Source organism: Saccostrea echinata, unplaced genomic scaffold (genome assembly GCF_033153115.1).
Source record: "Saccostrea echinata isolate AGI-Se365-2 ecotype Australia unplaced genomic scaffold, CSIRO_AGI_Sech_v1 ptg000016l, whole genome shotgun sequence".
In the NCBI taxonomy this organism is placed as follows: domain Eukaryota; kingdom Metazoa; phylum Mollusca; class Bivalvia; order Ostreida; family Ostreidae; genus Saccostrea; species Saccostrea echinata.
This window is the reverse complement of record NW_026889765.1, coordinates 21,081,818-21,101,061: the sequence shown is the minus strand read 5'-3', so window position 1 is coordinate 21,101,061 and position 19,244 is coordinate 21,081,818. Positions and strand designations below refer to the sequence as shown.

The following is a 19,244-nucleotide window of genomic DNA, read 5'->3' as shown; positions in this document are numbered from 1 at the left end:
AACTCCTTATGGCTAAATAAATTTTATTAAATTTGAGGTAATTAAATGTTTGTGAGAAGGTCACATTTAATTTCAGCTTCCCCACCCTTCTTACTCCAATCCTGGAAAAAATGAAAAGAAGGTGCTGGATTTGTCCTTGATATTCCCATTTAATTAAATATGATTTTAGCATCAATTAATTAACCAAACAATTAAGCCTCAAATGTAAATTTAATCTACTAATTATTTATTCATATTTACACTTAATTTTTGTATCATACATGATTATACATAAGTAGACAATATCAACAAACGTATGTTTTGTAGAATTATTAATTCATTAAATCCATCTATTTAAATTTGTTTTTGCTTTTATTTGAAAAGTACACATTATGTGGATTAGTTGATACTTTTGAAAGAACACCATGAAGAAAAGACATGAACAGATGATCCCAATATATATATATATATATATATATATATATATATATATATATATATATATATATATATATATATATATATATATATATATATATATATATATATATACAGTGTATATAATTTTCGTTATGATCTTCAATGAACTGGGAAAGAACAAGGCACGGTTTCAATACAAATCTTGTCCTGTGAAAGTGATGTAAAAAATTAAAACTCCTGCTTTCTGAATCATTGAAATTCCATGCGGAAAGATCGTGCAAATCATTTTACTCACATGACCTTCTAAAAGCTAATTGTGACGTCAGAAACTTGTGCATTTTCTCATATTTTCTTAAAAAGTTGCAGAAAACACCAACTTTCAATGGAATTTTCTTTCAGACAATTTTGTAATTTTACAAAACATATCCGAAAATTAAGGTGAGCGACGGCTGTGGACATTATTTTCTTAAGGAAAATAACCCTTGAAATGGGTCATTTTAAGGGTTTTACTGTTTATAATAGAGAAATGCATCACATTAATAACTTCATATTTCCAGAATGGTACTCCTTCATGCCATATTCTTTCCTGCTTTATTTCAGACATATACTCAACTAATATTTAAGCCAGTTTCAAAACTTTTGAAACATTAATTTTTTAGGGCACAATAAATCTAAAGCCGTACCTTCTTTTTTTTAAAAAATGAAAAGATATTCATGTAGTGCAAAAAAGACAACACTCTGAAAATGATTCCTTTAATCAAACTACATGCATGGAGTTTGAATTTATGTTTATATTCACGTCATCTTTCCTGCACAAAAACATGCTATCTAAAATGGTAATCTGGTCCAGAAAAAAAACAAGTTATTGATTTTCTATATAATTCAATACTCATTGATTATCTAATAAACTATTTGAAGTTTGAATTAATGATTTGTCGCTTTTCACATACAAAGACCACATTATCTTAAAGGTTAATATGGCCCTGTAGAGTTCAATCAAGATTTGTTTTCAGCTTAATGGATATTCAGTGCTTGAAGTTTCTTAAGTATTTTCTTGAAAGTCCCAAAAGATGCAAAAAACTTACCTGACATGTTATATCAGAGCGTGGGAATCGGATGATAAGGAGAGTGGACTTCTTTGTGAATTCCTGGGAACTTCGAGTAATTTCGTCTCATATAACGTTTAAAATATTGCAGATTTTATCAATTTTGGGCATAAATTGTATTGAATGTATCTGCTTCTAAATTATTTTGAAAGTTCTTTTTTTACATTGTCTAGGGACATGTGTTGTGAAATGTATAATCAATTGAAAACGACAGGTTTAAGATGCATTTCTTTAATTTCTAACTCGTAATGAAGTCAGTTTGTCTTTACGCACTTTTTAATTAACCCAAGAAGAGCAATTTTTTTTTACCTTTTCAAGTAAATTAGATTACTTCCTACAAAAAAAGCAGATTGAAACATGTACATATATATAAAGTCTGCAAGAGACTAGCAATTCAAAGGGCATTAATCAATTGAGACATAAATAGAACCATATACTGCATTTCTAATATAACCTAGCCAGTCCTTGAGTGACAAACACATATGATATTTTGATTTTATAATTATTTACTGGCAACCAATACGAATCTTTGCCTTCTTATTTTCAATTTTAGTATCAATTAGTTACTAGGCGTGCATTCAGTATCATTTAATGTCACATGCACTTTATGTCAGAGGTGCTAAATATTGCTTAAGGAATATAAGTTTATTTTGTGTGCTTCATAAAAAGTCATTTTTGTTTAATTTTCTTGTCTTTACATATGGTGAAGAGGGCATAGAGTGATACAAAATGATACAAAAAATATTTTGAAATGAGGAAGAAGAACGTTACATTGATTATTTTTTCTCAAATTTGTCCACAGATTGAAAAACTCTAACTCAATAAAATGTGCAATTTTTGTCGCTGGGGTAATTGGCGTAAAAAATGAGATGAAGGAGAAAATATTCTTTGAGTGAATCCATAAATATGTATGATCATATTGTTCATCATTAGCAGATTGTTTCCCTTTACATTCCTATGTAAAACTTTGATCATACACCGTGGACCCCATCCTACCCCCGGGGGTTATGATTTGAACAAACTAAAATCTACACTGTATAATGAAGCTTTCGATTATTTTCAACTCCTCTGTCCTGGTGGTTCTTGAGAAGAAATAATTTTTTAAAGATTTTTTTTTCCATATAAATTTCTTTGTAAAAATTTGATTTGCGTATTGTAGTCAGTCCCTAACCCGGGATCATGATTTGACCAAATTCGAATCTACAGTAAGGATGCTTACATATAAATATAATTATTCATGTCTTTGTTTTTCTTTAGAAAACGAGTTTTAAAGATTTTTTCCTATATACGAGGGGTGATCAAAAGGTTTGCGAATTAATTGAATTACTTCTATAAAAGACATAAAATTAGGTTTCAGTGTTCATTATTTTTTAAAGTAGTCCTCTCCGATTTTAATGCACATCTGTCACCGTTCTGTGCAATGCACGAATCACGTGATCCAGGCGATCAAGTGACAGGCTCCGTAGCGGTTTGTTCACTGAAGCTGAAAGCTTTTTCCAAGTCTTATATTTATTACCATGCAAGTTGTTTTTTTATAACAAGAACAGTCCATTTGTCAGAGATGGCAAAATCTCGGCAATAGGATGGGTGGATAAAGATATCCTTTCCCAGAATGAGAATGGTGACCATCACAATCCGAGTCCTCTGTCTCGGGAGCGTCGTTTCTCCAATGTGGATTAAGTATGGGCGCCTTCTATTTATCATATCTGATATGTTTAAATTCGAAAGTAAACGAAATTTTAGGAATTTAATAATTATACTATTGTGAAGATATACAACTATTTTTCTAAATGTTACTTGGCGATCTTTCATAACAAATTGCTCAACTACGGACACATCTCTTTCCCAGCTTGCTTTCAATGGGCAACAGAACAAACGTCATTTTTAACCACCTCCCTTTCTTCACAAAAACAATCAATCCAATTAATGATTAAACTACTGGCAAGTCGTTTGTCTTCATAAACCTTGTACAAATTATCATATGCTACTGCAAAGGAATTTCCAAGATATACGTTAAACTTTACAGCCGTTCGTTGCTCGAGTATGACTGAATCAACCATTTTTGTCACAAGTCACCTACATATTGACGTCATTTTCACTTTGTGACGTCACAAACATGGAGCAAAACATTACATAACATTTGCTATTTATACAGCATATGTATGACTATATGTGTGCCAAATTTCATCCTGATCTGAATTGTGGTTTAGTAAATATAGATAGCTCGCGAACTTTTTGATCACCCCTCGTATTCCTGTGTTAACTTTTCTGACCCATTCTGGCACCACCCTATCCCCGAGAGTCATGATTTGAACAAAATTTACATGTACACTGTGTAATAAACCTTTCACTTATAATAAGTTTAAACAATTCTGGCACAGAGTTCTTGAGAAGAAGATATTTAAAGATATTTTCTAAGGTATTCGTACATGTGTATGTAAAATTTTGATTGCCTATTGTGGCCCGGGGACGTGATTTGAACAAACTTTAATTTGCACTTCCTGGTCCAGTGTTTCTTTAGAAGATGAATTATTAAAAATGTTTTCTTTTATATTCATACATGTATCTATTGATAATTTCTGATTTGTTAATGTTCAACTTGCTGTAATTTTCTACATTTTCAGTGAAATTCTTAGAAATCTAAAATGTTGATCTTTATTTTTACTATGGATGACCTACATGGGAATTTTCAAAATCACGTGAAAGCTTGTGTACTTATCTGATTGACTTATGCTTATTTTGCTATATGTGCATTATCATCCCCCATCCCCCCCCCCAAAAAAAAAAAACAATTTGAAAAATAAGTTGTTAAAGTCTATAATACAAATACTTTGCCTTCTTTAATGGAGCTTATAGAGAAAGAGATACAAAATGGAAATGGAGGAGTGTTTGGGGAACATCTACATGTATAACGGCCTGCGTTACAATTACAACTACAGTGTGTACATGTAGTTTTAAAATGATGTTTATGTCTTAACCAATGGACTAAAAGAATGAGAATACAAACTCGATATGTTGAATTACTCGAAAATGTTATGAGCAGATCACAGGTACTTGTGGACAGGACCCCCCCCCCCCCCCCAATACATCCCGGGTCAAAAAATACTTTTTTATGTCTTTTTTCATAAATTATTCTTCTACTACATATTTACAATGTATTCAATATGAAGTACGAAGTTTGGACAACCCTCGTACATTATAGAACAGAGATTAATATGTCAAATAATTAAAGTCTTTGAAATAAAAAACTTCTTTCTTGACATATATAGAGCAAGGTTAATGGTTTCAAATACAGAGTCATATACTTCCTAAAAAAGATAACACATTTTTCATATATACAATGTACATATTATCAGAAAATTAGGTTTTCTTGTGCAGTAATAATGAAGTAAGGCAGAAGTATCTCTTTATCTTTTTCGGCATATTCCCATGCAGTGGAGTAGATAATGGTAATGTGCAAAGAAGTAAATGATTGTTCAGGTATTTTGTACACAAGGGTTACTTGGCCCTCAATGGTCTTAACAATTAGCCTTATACGTGTATCAGTATTTTATTGTGTTCTAAAAATGCCACCTGGTTTTCAGTAATTTTACTGTAAAAGCAAAATATAGGTGTCAACGTGCAAAAGAGACATGGACCATAATGTTGCATATTTTTAGCTCACGTGAGCTGAAGGCTTAAGCTTTCAAATCGCAGTTTGTCCTTCTTTCGTTTATCCATCTTCTAATTTTTCACAATTTGAACCACAGGACTAATATCAACCAAGCTGCAAAAAGTACTCTTGAATGAATGACATTCAGGCTTGTTTAATGAAAGGCAAAAGTAAACGGAGAAATCTCTAGAAAAATTGTCCCAGAAAATATTGGCCTAACAGTTTGTATTCAAAACGTCATTCAGCATCCGACAAAACAACAGGTTGTATCTGAAAAACAATGTCATTACAACGACTACAGAATTTGGGAAATGTTCAAGTTACAACTAAATTGCATGACAAACTAGATGACTTTAGGTCTTCCATCGTCAACGTTTCTTTATGTGGTAATATTCCGATATCACCTGCATATGGAGTTTACGGCTCCCAAATTCATCGATACCCAAGACTGTTCTCTGCAACGATCAATTTTTAAACAGAGGAAGGCTACTGAAAGAAAAGGGGATGTTACTGGGATTTCAACAACCTCATTTAAGGTTTGCATTTCGTGCAATTCATTTTTGCAATTCTATGATCTTTATAATGACCTTGTTAACAAATATAGTCTATCATTCGGTCGTTCTTTAGGTGACGTTTCATACCAATTGTTAGGTCTTTGCTTTAAACTACATTTGACAACGGAATATTCGTGTTCTTGATCAATATTTAGGGCGTTTAGTTTTAGGGCACTGAGTTTTAAGTTGACATTTTTCCTCATAAGATATGAACATGATTCACTTAACTCAAGTTTTCACAAAACTACAGTAATTTGTTTTACATCCATTTATTTGCCATTCTGTTACTGTAGATTCCTTATTTTACGCGAGTACTTAATATCGCGAAATGACCCAATGGCGTCAAATCGCGAGAGCAATAATTCGCGAATGGGTGATTTATCTGGAGATTTTACATACATTAAAGCACCATAAAAATAAAAGCGAGTAATTTTATTTCGCGAGTGGTGCTTCTCGCGTAATTACGCGATAATTAATTCCTCGTGTATATTTAGGAATCTACAGTATTCATTTTTACACCCCATCTTCACTGAAATTCCCATCACTTTGCATTAAGTAATAAGGCGTCCATGTAAACTGAATAAGAAATTTTAAACAAGGATTAATACAAAAAAAAAAAAGATCTTGCATCAAAAATTACTAGAAATAAAAGCAGGTGCATGTAAAAGAAAATCAAAGCTTACCAATCATTTTTGAGACCACATCTTAAAATGTTTTTATAAGAGTTAACATATTTCCATGTGAAAAATGTACAGCTAACAAAGGAAACCTATAAAATATTCTAGAAACACGATCATTCTGGTTTGAAATATACAATAAATTACACCTCAATGCCTACACAAAAACTATTAGTATTTTAAATCAACTTCATACAAACCCTCATAAAAAATGTGTGATTAACACATGAAAATGACAATACCTCATTGAAAAAAAATGCTGTACATGCATGAACTTTGGTCTATATATCTCCTAATAAAGAAAATAATTATATAAACAAAATGATTTTGGTATTTGTACCCAGTCTACAACAGCTATGAATATATGCCAGAAATAACTTATATCAAGTACATCTTATATTAACCTTACAGTAACATAGTGAAGTCGATTGAAATATGAATTCTAGTACACCTAAGTAGATTATTACCATTACCATTAAGTACAGTAAATAATGTAACATTTTAAGTTTCTTCTATAAAATGAAGCATTCGTTTCGATTTTCCTGTTTACAGACAAAAAAAAATTAAAGCATGCAAAACCATCATTCTCTTCATTATAACAAGGTTTCTAGAGGAGAAAAAACAAATTGGCATATTTTTTTTGAAAGGAAATACGTTAACAACAGGAGTTAAATGATAATTTATAATATTCCCTGTTCATTTGAGTTAACAGATCTATGTATGTGTCTCTCACTTCCATGGTTTAAAACATTCACTTGATGCAAAATGTACATTACTATTAGATTAGTATATGTCAAGTGTTTATTTTTTTACCTTCAAAGATTTCATATTACTAGTAATCAAGTGAGATGATGAAATATTTTATAAATTATGAAACATTTACACTGTGATTGTATACATTGTCAACCTCACATACAGTATAAAAATAAACATGAATTTTTGATGAGGTATCCTCCAAGTACAGATTTGCTTGAGGAAAATGTTTTTATCCCGTTATATGAAAAATAATAATTGAGTACAGAAGAGTACATGTACAGTGAAAACCTGTCTAATCTGAAACCTGTGCAATCTGTTTCACAGTGAATTCCGACCTTTATTTTCATACCCATTTAATTTTTTTTTTTCCGAGTTTATTACACTGTGTAATCTGTCACCCTATCTATTCCGATACAAAAATTTTCTCCCATTGCTTGTCAAATTAGACAGGTTTCACTGTATTTCATATCATGCCAAAATTTATGACAAAAGAAATTTTGAAAAAAAGAAAAAAAATCCTTTTTTCAAATGAACAACCTTAAGAAACAAATCTGTACTTGGACAATATGCTTCATTAAACTATGAGAGATTTTCATTTTTTATGCTATTCCAGGAACAAGTGTTATAACTCGTCCTTCCCTTTAAAAGCCACAGTAGCATGTTCTTTAAGATATTTCATAAAATCGTCTACTGTTCTACCCCCGCTATATTTTAGAGGAGCGTCTTTATTATTAGATGGAGCAAAATAAATAGTGGGGAATCCCTCTGCTTTATATAGCTCGGGCACGTCATTAGCAGTGGCATCCATTTTGGCTATGACGATATTTTTCTCCTTTTTGACTTTGGTGGCAAGGTCTTTATAAATTGGTTCTAACTGCTTGCAGTGTCCGCACCATGGAGCGTACAGCTCAATCAAGACATCTTTAGATTTATCTTTCACGATTTTGTCAAAGGATTTAGCAACAACTGTTTTTACTGGTCCATCGTTGCGTTTTGGGACAGGTTGCGACTTTAAATGTGGTGTCAGTTTTCCTAAAATTGGAAAAATCAGGCATTTAATTCATAATAAAGGATAGACTGATTAATATCCTGAAAACAATAGGAGTGTCAGAAAACTTTTAGATATCCAAGAGTTCAAGGTTGAAATTTGTAATCAGAATAAAGTGGTGACTGGCGATTCCATTGGAAGTTTCCTGTGTATTCAATATATCATATAAGCATAATTTTTAGCAAAAATTCAATTTTGGCATTATTAGAGAGGATATTGAGATCGCTAAAATTGCATATCGCTAACAATTTATTCAGCACTAAGGACGTAAGGCTATCTTGCAAAATATTGTCAAATCACTAAAATTACTTCTCGCTAAAATAATACACAGAAGTTTGGGGAGGAATCACTAAATTTGCATCTTGATAAAATTCAACTTGTACAGTATATCATTTTTAAAATTAACAAATCTCTACCTAATTTTTTGATGTTTGTTTTTTGAAAAACTTTTTTAAAAAATTGAGTGACCCTTGTAAATACTCGATGTAAAAATGAAAACCAAAATAACAACATTTTCATGCCTCCCCCTCTCCAAATCTACATCCCCCATTATGGACTTCCACTCTACCTTTCTTCATTTTAGTGATGAATTCCTCCACCTCATCATCTTCCCATTCTTCCATTGGTTCCATGGGGTACTTCTTTCCATCGGGGCCATAACAAGCAATGTTGATTTCCTCCCCAGAATCCTCCAATCCAAACTCTGCTATCAAGTGGCTGTGTTCGTCCTCGTCAGCAATGGCAAACTTCACTTCCTTGTGGTTGTTGGCAATTTTAGCGACTTTGTTCCTCCAAAGTTGGGTTGCTGTAAAATCATATTTCCCATTACTTTCTATGTTAACCTTTTTCTTCAAACATGTAGATATGGCAAAATAATTTTTATTTCTGTAGCATAAACTCCTCAAGTTAAATTAACACTTAAATTCACTTTTACTTCCAATTTTGGTATTTTGATTTTTTTTCCTTGGTGAGGTAAGGTTGTTCAGAATACTGTGCACAGGCTAACTCTTGCCAACAATTTCACCCGTTTTCAATTTGACCACACACAACTGTGTCAAAAGAGAGACAACTCTAAAATCTTTCTCTGTTGATTTCACCCACTAATGACTGGAAGAAGTAAGGGGCAACAACGTCCCTACATACAGTCACTCAGACTGAGATATAAAGTTTTCTGTGCTTCTGTGCTTCAAATCCATTTAATATACAGTCAAAATTGTCTAATCAGGATACCACTGGTTCCATAAGAATTGGACAGTTTGGACAAAATTTTGGATTAGACATTTTAAACCAACTGAATTAAGCCAAAGAGACTAAAAGTTTTCATTGTAATATACAAGCTCTCAGATTACACAAAATCTGGATTAGACAAGTTTCAATAGTAATAGTAATACTTGTAAATACCCTAACAGCAGTGTATCTGCTGCCTGATCATTCTGACTATCAGGATCAAAACAACTTACCCTCTCTGTGATCAAAGCTCCAGTCCACAGTGTAGAAGACAAAGCAGAGAGGGCGGTACTTCTGGTATTGTTTGATGTTGTTAGCTGTGTACTGACCCACTAATGGCACTTCTCTCTTTCGTACAAACTCCACAATGTCTCCTTCATCCTCAACATCATCCTTTAATTAACCAATCAAAACATATCAACAAGTCTTAGAACCAAGCAAAATGTTCTACTTAATCTTATAGATATTTAATAGTCATTACTTAGGTTAACAGTCTGTTAAAATTAAATTTGTTTATGAATTTTGCAACTACTGTGGAATCATCATCATTGTTTCGTGGAGGTCCAATGTTTGTGATTTCTTGGCTCACCCTTACCCACGAATTTAAATCCTCACAAAGTTTTTACAAATATTGATTCACTGAATCTACCATGTCCACAAATTAAAATGATTTCCACAGTTGTAAAAAAAAGTCAGCAGACTTAATAATCGATCACAATCCAAACTGTTAAAAACTCATTTATATATCTAAAATGGCAGATAAATGTATCAATAAATTACAATCCCCCTCAACTAAGGTCCATCACCTTTTCATCAAACACATTCAAACATCACTGACCAGTTTCATGATGTGCCACTTGGGTTCATATTTGGTGTAAAATCTCTCCGGGTTGAATACAAGGACAGTTCCTGGGTTAGTCTTGAAGGCATCTGCAATAGCTGGGTCAAGGGTGTGACCAAAATTAAACTCCTCCCTCATGGTGTTGGCTGAAAACAGAAAATTACAGCACTGCAGCCTACTCCTTCGACAGTGGGTTTCAATGTCAAAATACACTTCAATTGACAAAATTGATTAAAATCACCTTAACAAGACAATTGTGATTTATTTGGTTCAGCATAAAATAACATGTATGTTATATCAAATGGGGATGAAATTCTTCATGATATACAACTGTATTGTCATATGAAAAATCTCAAGTTTATAGACCTTTAATCCTTGAATAAACCACACAGAAATGCAGAATTTCCAAGTAGAAACATCGATTTCAGTGCTCTATATAAAAATAAGTTTGTATGCATATTTTATTTGGGGGCCTCACAACATTAGAAATGTATAACCAGAAGTGGAACTCCCAAATGTAACAGGAAAGGAGAAAATGTGAAATATCAGACAGGGATTCAAAACCAGGCCCCCTGAATCACTAGTCAGGGGCTCTACCAACTGAGCTATCTGGCCACTGTTGATCAAACCTGCCCGACAGCCACAGGTTGGTGAGGTCCTCATGACTACAGTGTTGAAAAGTCATCCTCAAATTGCAAGAAAGATAACTCTTTTTAACCAATTAAACCTTCTTACCTGCGTCCATATATATCCGGAGTTTAGGATCGTTTAGGTTGTCAAAGAACCCCATAACAAAGATCTCGCTTGGCTTCATGGATGACTTAACATCTTTCACACTTAACTTTAGTTTGGATGCCTCCCCTTGTTGTTTTATCAAGTAGTTCACAATACCTAGAATGACAAACACAAAGTGTTTAAATTAATTTCATTCCTGAAAAGGTCTTCAAAAAATACCTATTCAGTTTGACTTGCAGATCTCAACTCACACAAAAAAAATTCTGGCAATATAATTTGGTGAATTTTTGTTATAGAAAGAAAATATGAAGTAATAAGTTCTAGTGTGTATAATAATGTTATGGACTGTGGTCCTTAACACTTGCTAAAGTGCTTTTTTTCATGCTGAAGTCTTCTTGAAAAACGCAGCTAGGTTAAGGACGCCTATGAAATATACGCCGTAATATATTCAGGGAAAATGAATACAATTTTAATATTTTTTTAAACAGCATTAGTTTTGATAAATGTGATTTGTGGTGTTTGCACTTGTATATATCGGGTCTCTGCTGAGTGCGGTCAAAGTGACATCGCTTACATCAGCTGTTTGTCACGTGACAGTTTTAAAATTAGAACATATATGCACTACTTTAAAGATCGTAAAAGTTCAACGATATACGGTCATTTTTCGGCTATAAAATTTATTCTGTTTTCTTTAAGACAAATTCCTTAACACGAAAAGTGCTGGGAGCAACTTCCTCATGCTCGGGAATCGTTTAAAATTTAGCCGTCTTTCTATAAACTCCAGTCAAAAATGTAATTCGCATTGGAATAATGGTACATTACGGAATAAATCAACAATGCACAACCAGCTCCCAGCACTTTTCAGAATAGTAGGAATAATAGCTACAAGCGTTTAAAAAATCAGAATTTATAGTGAAGCGGATATCGTTGAACTTTTGATATTTTCGAGGGGCTGGACCTGTCATTCTAGCACGTTACTGCACAAATTTGCTCCCTGTGACTTTATATAAAGTCTACACATTATCAATTTAGTTTAAAGATGAAATGTGGATTAATATATTTCAGAATATGTCTCTCTTTTGGTCCGAATACGCGTGTTTCGTATTTATTTTTATTTTTACAAGCTACGATAAAAGCTTGATCCACGCCTCAAGTACAGAGAAACTGCGTGTCAAACTAAGAAATGACGTCATCTAAATAAGTACAGCGAGATCAAGCTGGCTTTCATTCTACCTACGCTAAGTGCTATTATGGCAAGATAAGCTGCACATCCATTTATCTTTATAATATTTATGATAAACGAAAGTATTTAGTGTGTTTTAAAAAGAACATATTGTATTTATTCATCGAGATTCATTTGTATTGTTTTAACGTGACGTCATAATACCTTTACCGAACCTCTGCATAGGCTGACGTATATATGGGAGTCCTTAACCTAGCTGCGAATTAATATCATTACAGATCTCTTATTTTCTGAAATAAAACCAGGATACATATATTTACCATTTTCATCCCTGGGTCCATTATATTCATACTTTTTCCCCTTCCTAAAAAGGAACAAAGTGGGGTACCCCGAGACCTCATACTCCGAGGCCAGCTCAGTTTCCACCGTAGCGTCCACCTTAGCGAGGGGGATAGGATCAGTCTGTATGCTGAGTTGTTTGGCTGCTTTCTCATATGCTGGGGCCAGGGCCTTACAGTGTCCACACCTAAACAAGATAAAATTAGAACCAAAAATATACTGTCGATCGAATCATCATTTTTCATGGTGAACCAATGTTCATGGATTTCATGGGGTCACCCTTACCCATGATTTTTCAACCGTATAACTTTTTATTTTGTAAACATATTGATTCATTGAATCTACCATATAAATACAGTGTAAGTAACCCACAAAATTACTTCCCTACAAACAAGTAAAATTTTGCTTGGCAATAAATGCCCACAAACATAGAGCTCCACAAATTAATTTGATTCTACAGTATACAGTAAAACACGGTTAGAGCTAAATGATTTCACACTTACAGCAGTGATTTTCATACTGTGTAGTTTGAAAATTAAACAAAAAAAATATTATTAACTTAATAGATATAATTAGTTGCATTTATAATGAATGGAAATTGTCTGTCCCTGGCACTTCCCTATAAGTTTTATAATTAATAATATTGAATGTATTGATCAGTTTTATGACATGCACATGTTATAATCATATATGACAAAAAAATGTACAAATTGCATGACGTTATGATATACATACATGTAAAGAAATATACATGTATATTTGAAATTTGGACAAAAGAATTTAATTGGCATTCTAGTACATGTACTACATGTATTGACCTTTGCACAAGAAATATAAACTTGCAGTTTTAATAAACATTATTAGCATTGTATCTGATTAGTAAATTTTGCAATCTTATACAATGTCGTACAAAGATTTCTTTGCCTTTCTATAACCTCTGAACATTGAAAACTTACCAAGGAGCATAAAACTCCACTAAACTCAGCTCATTGTTATTGATAAAGTCCTTGAATGTGTCCTTAGTCAGGGTCACCACAGCATCAGGAGGAGGTTTCCAGTCTGGGGACGCCCTGTCCTTAACGTAACGTATCAGACCTACAATATCACGATACATATGACGTCATAAACTACGATATCATATGTCTTTAATCATAAGATATTAGATAAACAATATCATGATATGTCCTACATCACATCCTATCAAACAAACAATATCACAATATTCCTAATTCATAATGTATCAAACATACAATATGATACATCTATTGGTAGTATCAAAATGTATAGACCTACAACACAATATATCTTAAAACATACAAGATAATAATACAATTCAAGTATTTTAAATCTTAAGGTATTAGTCCTACACTATCAAGGTACCTCTTACATCCTATTCAAAAATGCGTTGTGCAGATCGACCTATGATATCATGATATATCTTAAATCATGAGTTATATTTAGATGTGTATCATATCAAGCAATGCAATGTGATGTGTACCATATCAGCAATAAATTGAGTGGTGAATCATGTCCTAAGCATCTAACAGACATGTTTTTATCAGTTCATAAGTAATAAGCCTAAACAGGCAAAGATGTGTATCATGGGCTGTATACTTAGACACTATTACGGTATATCACTGGCTGTTCTTTCTGATGTACATATATATCATAAAAGCCCTAATGGAAGACATGTAGCTGGGTTTTTTTTTAAGTTCACCTTTTTAAAACATTTAAAACACAGCTCACATGTAAGTGATATTATCTAAAAGGTCTAATGTGTGGTACAGTACTTTTTTTCATTTGCATTGAAACACTGAAATAGTCTCTTGTATTTCTGCAAATCAAGAGCAATTTGGAATAATGGTGACAGATTTTACAAAGAAAACATTTTTAACACTAATACATCACATCATAATTCATGTACTTATACAAGTAGTGCACTTGACTCATATTTCTTTAAATGCATGAGGAAATAAAAACTGTGTTAAGTATACTTGGGAATTGTACATTTGTTAGATGAGGTAGACCTTTTCTGAGGCAAGAACCCTGTCTATTGTGTATGTTTTAATATTAAAGAAACTTCCATAAAGGAAAGTAAAGATTCAAATATAAGCACTCACCCTCCATATTTCTGCCATCATCAAAATCATAAGGAACACCTTTCTTGAAGAACTTTATAGTTGGGTATCCGCTGACCTCGAATCTGAGTAAAAAAAAGCAACATATTTAAGATCATTAAGTTTCCTCTCTCTCTTAATACATTTACAATGGAACCTCAATAGACCAGAGGTCAACAATCCTGATGCTTCACCTTTCGGACAAAATTTGTGGGAAATCGAATTAACATTTATATCTACGGTTCATATACAGTCTGTTTCAGTAATTCGGATGCTTTGTTTATCCAGACAGCACAAGCTTCTGAAGAAATGAGACTTAAGACTATATCTATCTAGATCTTTACTGGTGCTTTATACCAAACTGTAGCATAACAGCTTTTAAGAACATGTATGCTGGAAAACCATTTTCTTGTCAGTGGCCACGGCATGTGACATATTTGTAGCACTTTTAAAAATAAGCAATTTTATTGACATTCTTAATGAATTGAAAGAAGGAATGAGGAAATAAAATCAGTCAAATAGTCTCAGTTTCTTTAGTTTGAAATATACGGAAATCACAACAATTTTATTCTGAACACAATTTAAGGACATACGCAAGGTAGTCTGAACTCTACTGTCTTTTTTCCTGGAATTGAAGAGTTCCAGTACTTGAAGGACCTGTGTGTTACTCTTTTAATGTCCATATATGGTGCTGGACACTTCGAAAACAAAATTGGATGAAAAAAACATCTAACATATATGTTAGTAATTTTTGTATATTTTTCTTTGAATTATACAAGAATTTTCATCAATTGATATTTTTTCAAAACCCCTGGTAATGCATGCCGATTTTTTGTCTATGAACATCTGATGGTACTTTAATTTTAAATTAAGAATATCTTGAAAAATTATCAGTAGGTAAGGTACATTGCGTATGTCCTTAATGCAAAACCTTTAATGTAACTATTCAAAGGTAAAGAGGATACATGCATGCCTATCATAAAGTACTATTTCTGTTATTAATCACCCTTTGTACAAGAAAAGTATGCAGTATGCATAGATCTGCTGGTCATAAAACAGCATAAAAGTTTCTACATGGGATTGACAGACATCTATGCAACAACTCAGACATTATATCATTGACTGACCTTGAGGCAAGCTCTGTCTCTACTGTGGCATCCACTTTGGCCAGAGGAACTGGTGGGTCCCACATCTTAAGGACTTTTGCCGCCTTAGCATATTCTGGTTCCAGGGTTTTACAATGACCACACCTTTATACAAAGAAAAAAAAACATGAATGATTGAATTTGAATTCAGATGTTGATTTTATAAAGTTGAAAGCTGTGAGTCGATCCAGCAGAAACTAACCGATACAGTAAAACACGCTTATATCAAACATGCTTATAATGAATTAACGCTTACAGCGAAGTGATTTTCATTCCCCCGTGACTTCAATATATATTGTAAACTATATACGGATATAATGAATTACGCTTACAGTATAACAAAGCGAAAACATCCATCCCTGGCACTTCGTTATAAACATGTTTTACTGTATAATTCTTTGTAACTTTCAGAGCTGCATGCAGTTATTAATAACAAAACTGTCAAGAAAGATTAACAATACTAGAAAGCATTTGAGCAATCAGAGTGTATTTACCAAGGGGCATAGAACTCAACCATGATGTTATCATGCTTGTCAATCGTCTCATCAAAGTTTTCTTTGGTCAGGACTAAGACATCAGGTTCCTCTTTCCCCTCCTCTGGCGTGTCCCCTTCTGGTGTGTCCCCCTCTGAATCCTCAGCTGTAAAAAAGGACAGACTCTTAGCAAAGACAATCTATTAAATAACAAAAAAAAACTAACTTGTCCTCTTGTTTGACTATCCTACATGAGCTTTTGTGAGTTGTGAGAAATCACAAAATTGGTTGGCATGAAAAAGTCATTCCTCTGCAGGGACCAGAACCTTGCAAGATAAATGAGGGAAAAAAATGGAAAACATGCCCCCAAGACATATAAAATCCAGAGAGGATGTTCAAATTTCACTCCGTATCAGCTCACCTGGCACACTGATTTTATCTTATTCCGTCCAACTTCACAGTAAATATGTTTTTATAGAAGATAATGACTACAGTTGAACTTCGGTATCTCGAACACGGATATCTTGAATACCATGGATATGTCTAAGTCATTTTGAAGTCCCAACTGCTTATTCCTTATTTAATTTACTCTGGATATCTCGAATCCTTGGTTATCTCGAAATATTTTCTCGGTCCTTTCGAGTTCGAGATAACGAGATTTGACTGTATTTATATCTCTGGTATGCGGGCGGATTGGCATTTCTTACACTGGAAATGCTGGACATGTATTAAATTGTTTTACAAATGTAGCATGCATATGAATTACTGGACATGAAGCAGTGTGAAAAGCATTTAAATATGATTACCACCAACATAAATACATTTATAGTAATATGAGCAACTGAAAGACCCTAACATCTTACAGTTTAGTACAAACCTTATAAATTTACAGAGTTACCTCTTAATTTATCTTGGTTATGCTATTAAAATATTGCTTTTAGCTGGTAGGGATCACTCGCCCCAGTGAGATATAATAGCTTATATTAAGGTTTATAGTGTCCAAACTACAAAAATATGTTGATGGTATGACCATTGGGGCGAGCGCAGTATGTATTAATGGATAGCCTGTACCTATTCACTGACACTTTTACATGTGTAACTTGGATCCACCTCTTCAAACCACATGGGGCATTTGAAAGGTTTAGACTGTGACGTCACGACGTCATATGTTAGTTGCATATTTTCATAACGAATTCTGAAATGTGCAATTTTTTAACAAAGAACATTAAATCTACTCCCATTTATCTGCAATATCCGTTAAATCAAGGATTAATAGTTTATTCCTTATTTATAAACCTTTGTTTGCTTATCACGAGAATTTGTTTGGGTGCCATAGGAGGATTATGGGTACTGAGTTTACTGGGCAAAACAAAAAAATTCCATTGAATCAATGTGCAGACATTCTGAATTTTCTTTTTGCCCGGGCAGTGCTTTTAGAGCTCTGGTACTTTGCATTGTTTTTGCTTTAGCTTTTAAATTTACAGTGTGCAAAATGATAAAAACTATTATGCTTAAAATTATATACACTGAATGCAATAAATTTTGGCAAGCAAGTTTTTAAGAATCTTTCAGAGGATTTCACAATTTAATTGTGAACCCAAGTATTTCTTTTTTTTTTTTTTTTAAATTTTGGCACTGTAAACTTATATTCAACTTGAGATATTATGACCCAAACGGGCTAATATATACAGGTTGAGTCAAAAGACTATTTCTACCTACTATGTAGATTAAAGCTTATAGCAACGTAGGTGAAACAGTCCTCAGACTGGACCCGTTACGAAGCTGTTATGAATGCTATAAGACATTACCTGTTACATTTTCAAATTTTTAGCTTTAATTTATTTTAATTAAGCTGCCTTCTATTGCCATAAACAAAGCATTCTACGCGTCCACAGAGTTTCTTTTCCTTCAGATTGTTGCACACATTTCTTGTGTCGAGGAAATTCGCAATGACTCGAGGAGCTTGCTCAACAAAATATGCAACCCTGGCATAATTCCATTTACCTTTTTCGTCTCCATCTGATCTCACATAACCAACCATTAACAAAGCTGCAACTGTCAAGAGCCACAGAAACTTCACACTAAACATGCCGACTTGTTTTTTTTTCTGCACCGAAGTTTGTCGCTTTACTGCTTCCATCAATATGAAAGTGGAAATATGTGCGCGATAGAATATAGCTCTAGCGGTAATTCGATTTCACTTTTACCATTGTTCTTCTTTATTGATTTAATGAGTTGTTACTGCCCAATTCACAAATATTTTGATAAACTTAAATATAAATATCCGAGTAAATAGTGATTAATTTCTGCGTAGTAATACGTTAAACTTAAAAACTAAACACCAATCAAACTTTGACAAGTTAGTTTACGTGTCTGTTGGTTGGTGCCCAGCGATACATGTACATTTCTTATCAGTTATGCGTTGAACATGTTAAGAGTCCTGAGAGTTTTAATAACTATCTGAAACAACACGCACTTCAGTTAATGTATCTGGCAATCATGGTACAATGTAATATTCATGTAGGAAATGCTTGTTGTGACCCCCCCCCCTCCATCATATGAGGGACGTCAGGCGCGGATCCAAGAATTTTTTCCGGGGGGGGGGGGGGGGGGAGGTTCCATCCCGGTCAAAAAAAATATCAAAAATTTCTTGAGGTTGAAAACACCTATTTCGTGGTGGTGATGGGGGAGGGGGTCCAAATTCATGTTTTGTTTATTAGCTTCAGTATATTCACGTACTTTTTATTACTCTGCAAATTCCAGGCGGGGTCAGCCCCCCTCCCCCTCGACTCCCCTCTAAACCCGCGCATGGACGTATTATATGTAGTTAGAAATAAAATTTATTAAGTAAAACAGCAGATAACTCAACGCGGTGAATAGTTTATTGTTTGAAAAAAAAAATGCTTGCAAGTGTATGTAAATTCATATCAATCTATACATGTAGGAGGTGCAGCACCACGTACCCCCCCCCCCCCAAAAAAAAAAAAAATCC

The 19,244-nt window shown here is 33.4% G+C and overlaps 1 protein-coding gene across 1 annotated transcript; it reads right to left on the bottom strand.

Moving 5' to 3' along the window:
- Positions 1 to 5,964: 5,964 nt before the first annotated feature.
- On the bottom strand, positions 5,965 to 18,353 carry LOC133188545 (protein disulfide-isomerase A4-like). The gene is made up of 11 exons (XM_061324016.1): positions 18,257 to 18,353; positions 16,274 to 16,418; positions 15,762 to 15,884; positions 14,638 to 14,720; positions 13,474 to 13,612; positions 12,499 to 12,704; positions 10,996 to 11,151; positions 10,258 to 10,406; positions 9,653 to 9,812; positions 8,761 to 8,997; positions 5,965 to 8,176 (listed from the first exon to the last, which is right to left on the bottom strand). The coding sequence occupies exons 1-11, from the start codon at positions 18,339 to 18,341 to the stop codon at positions 7,767 to 7,769; spliced, it is 1,893 nt and encodes a 630-aa protein (XP_061180000.1). The 5' UTR covers positions 18,342 to 18,353; the 3' UTR covers positions 5,965 to 7,766.
- Positions 18,354 to 19,244: the final 891 nt, after the last annotated feature.

Coding starts and splice junctions, on each gene's coding strand:
- LOC133188545 (XM_061324016.1), bottom strand. CDS start 18,341: ATGTTTAGTGTGAAGTTTCTGTGGCTCTTGACAGTTGCAGCTTTGTTA. Junction 16,419..18,256: donor ATCAGATGGAGACGAAAAAG/GTAAATGGAATT, acceptor CCTTTTTTACAG/CTGAGGATTCAGAGGGGGAC. Junction 10,407..10,995: donor CCGGATATATATGGACGCAG/GTAAGAAGGTTT, acceptor TTCTGTTTTCAG/CCAACACCATGAGGGAGGAG.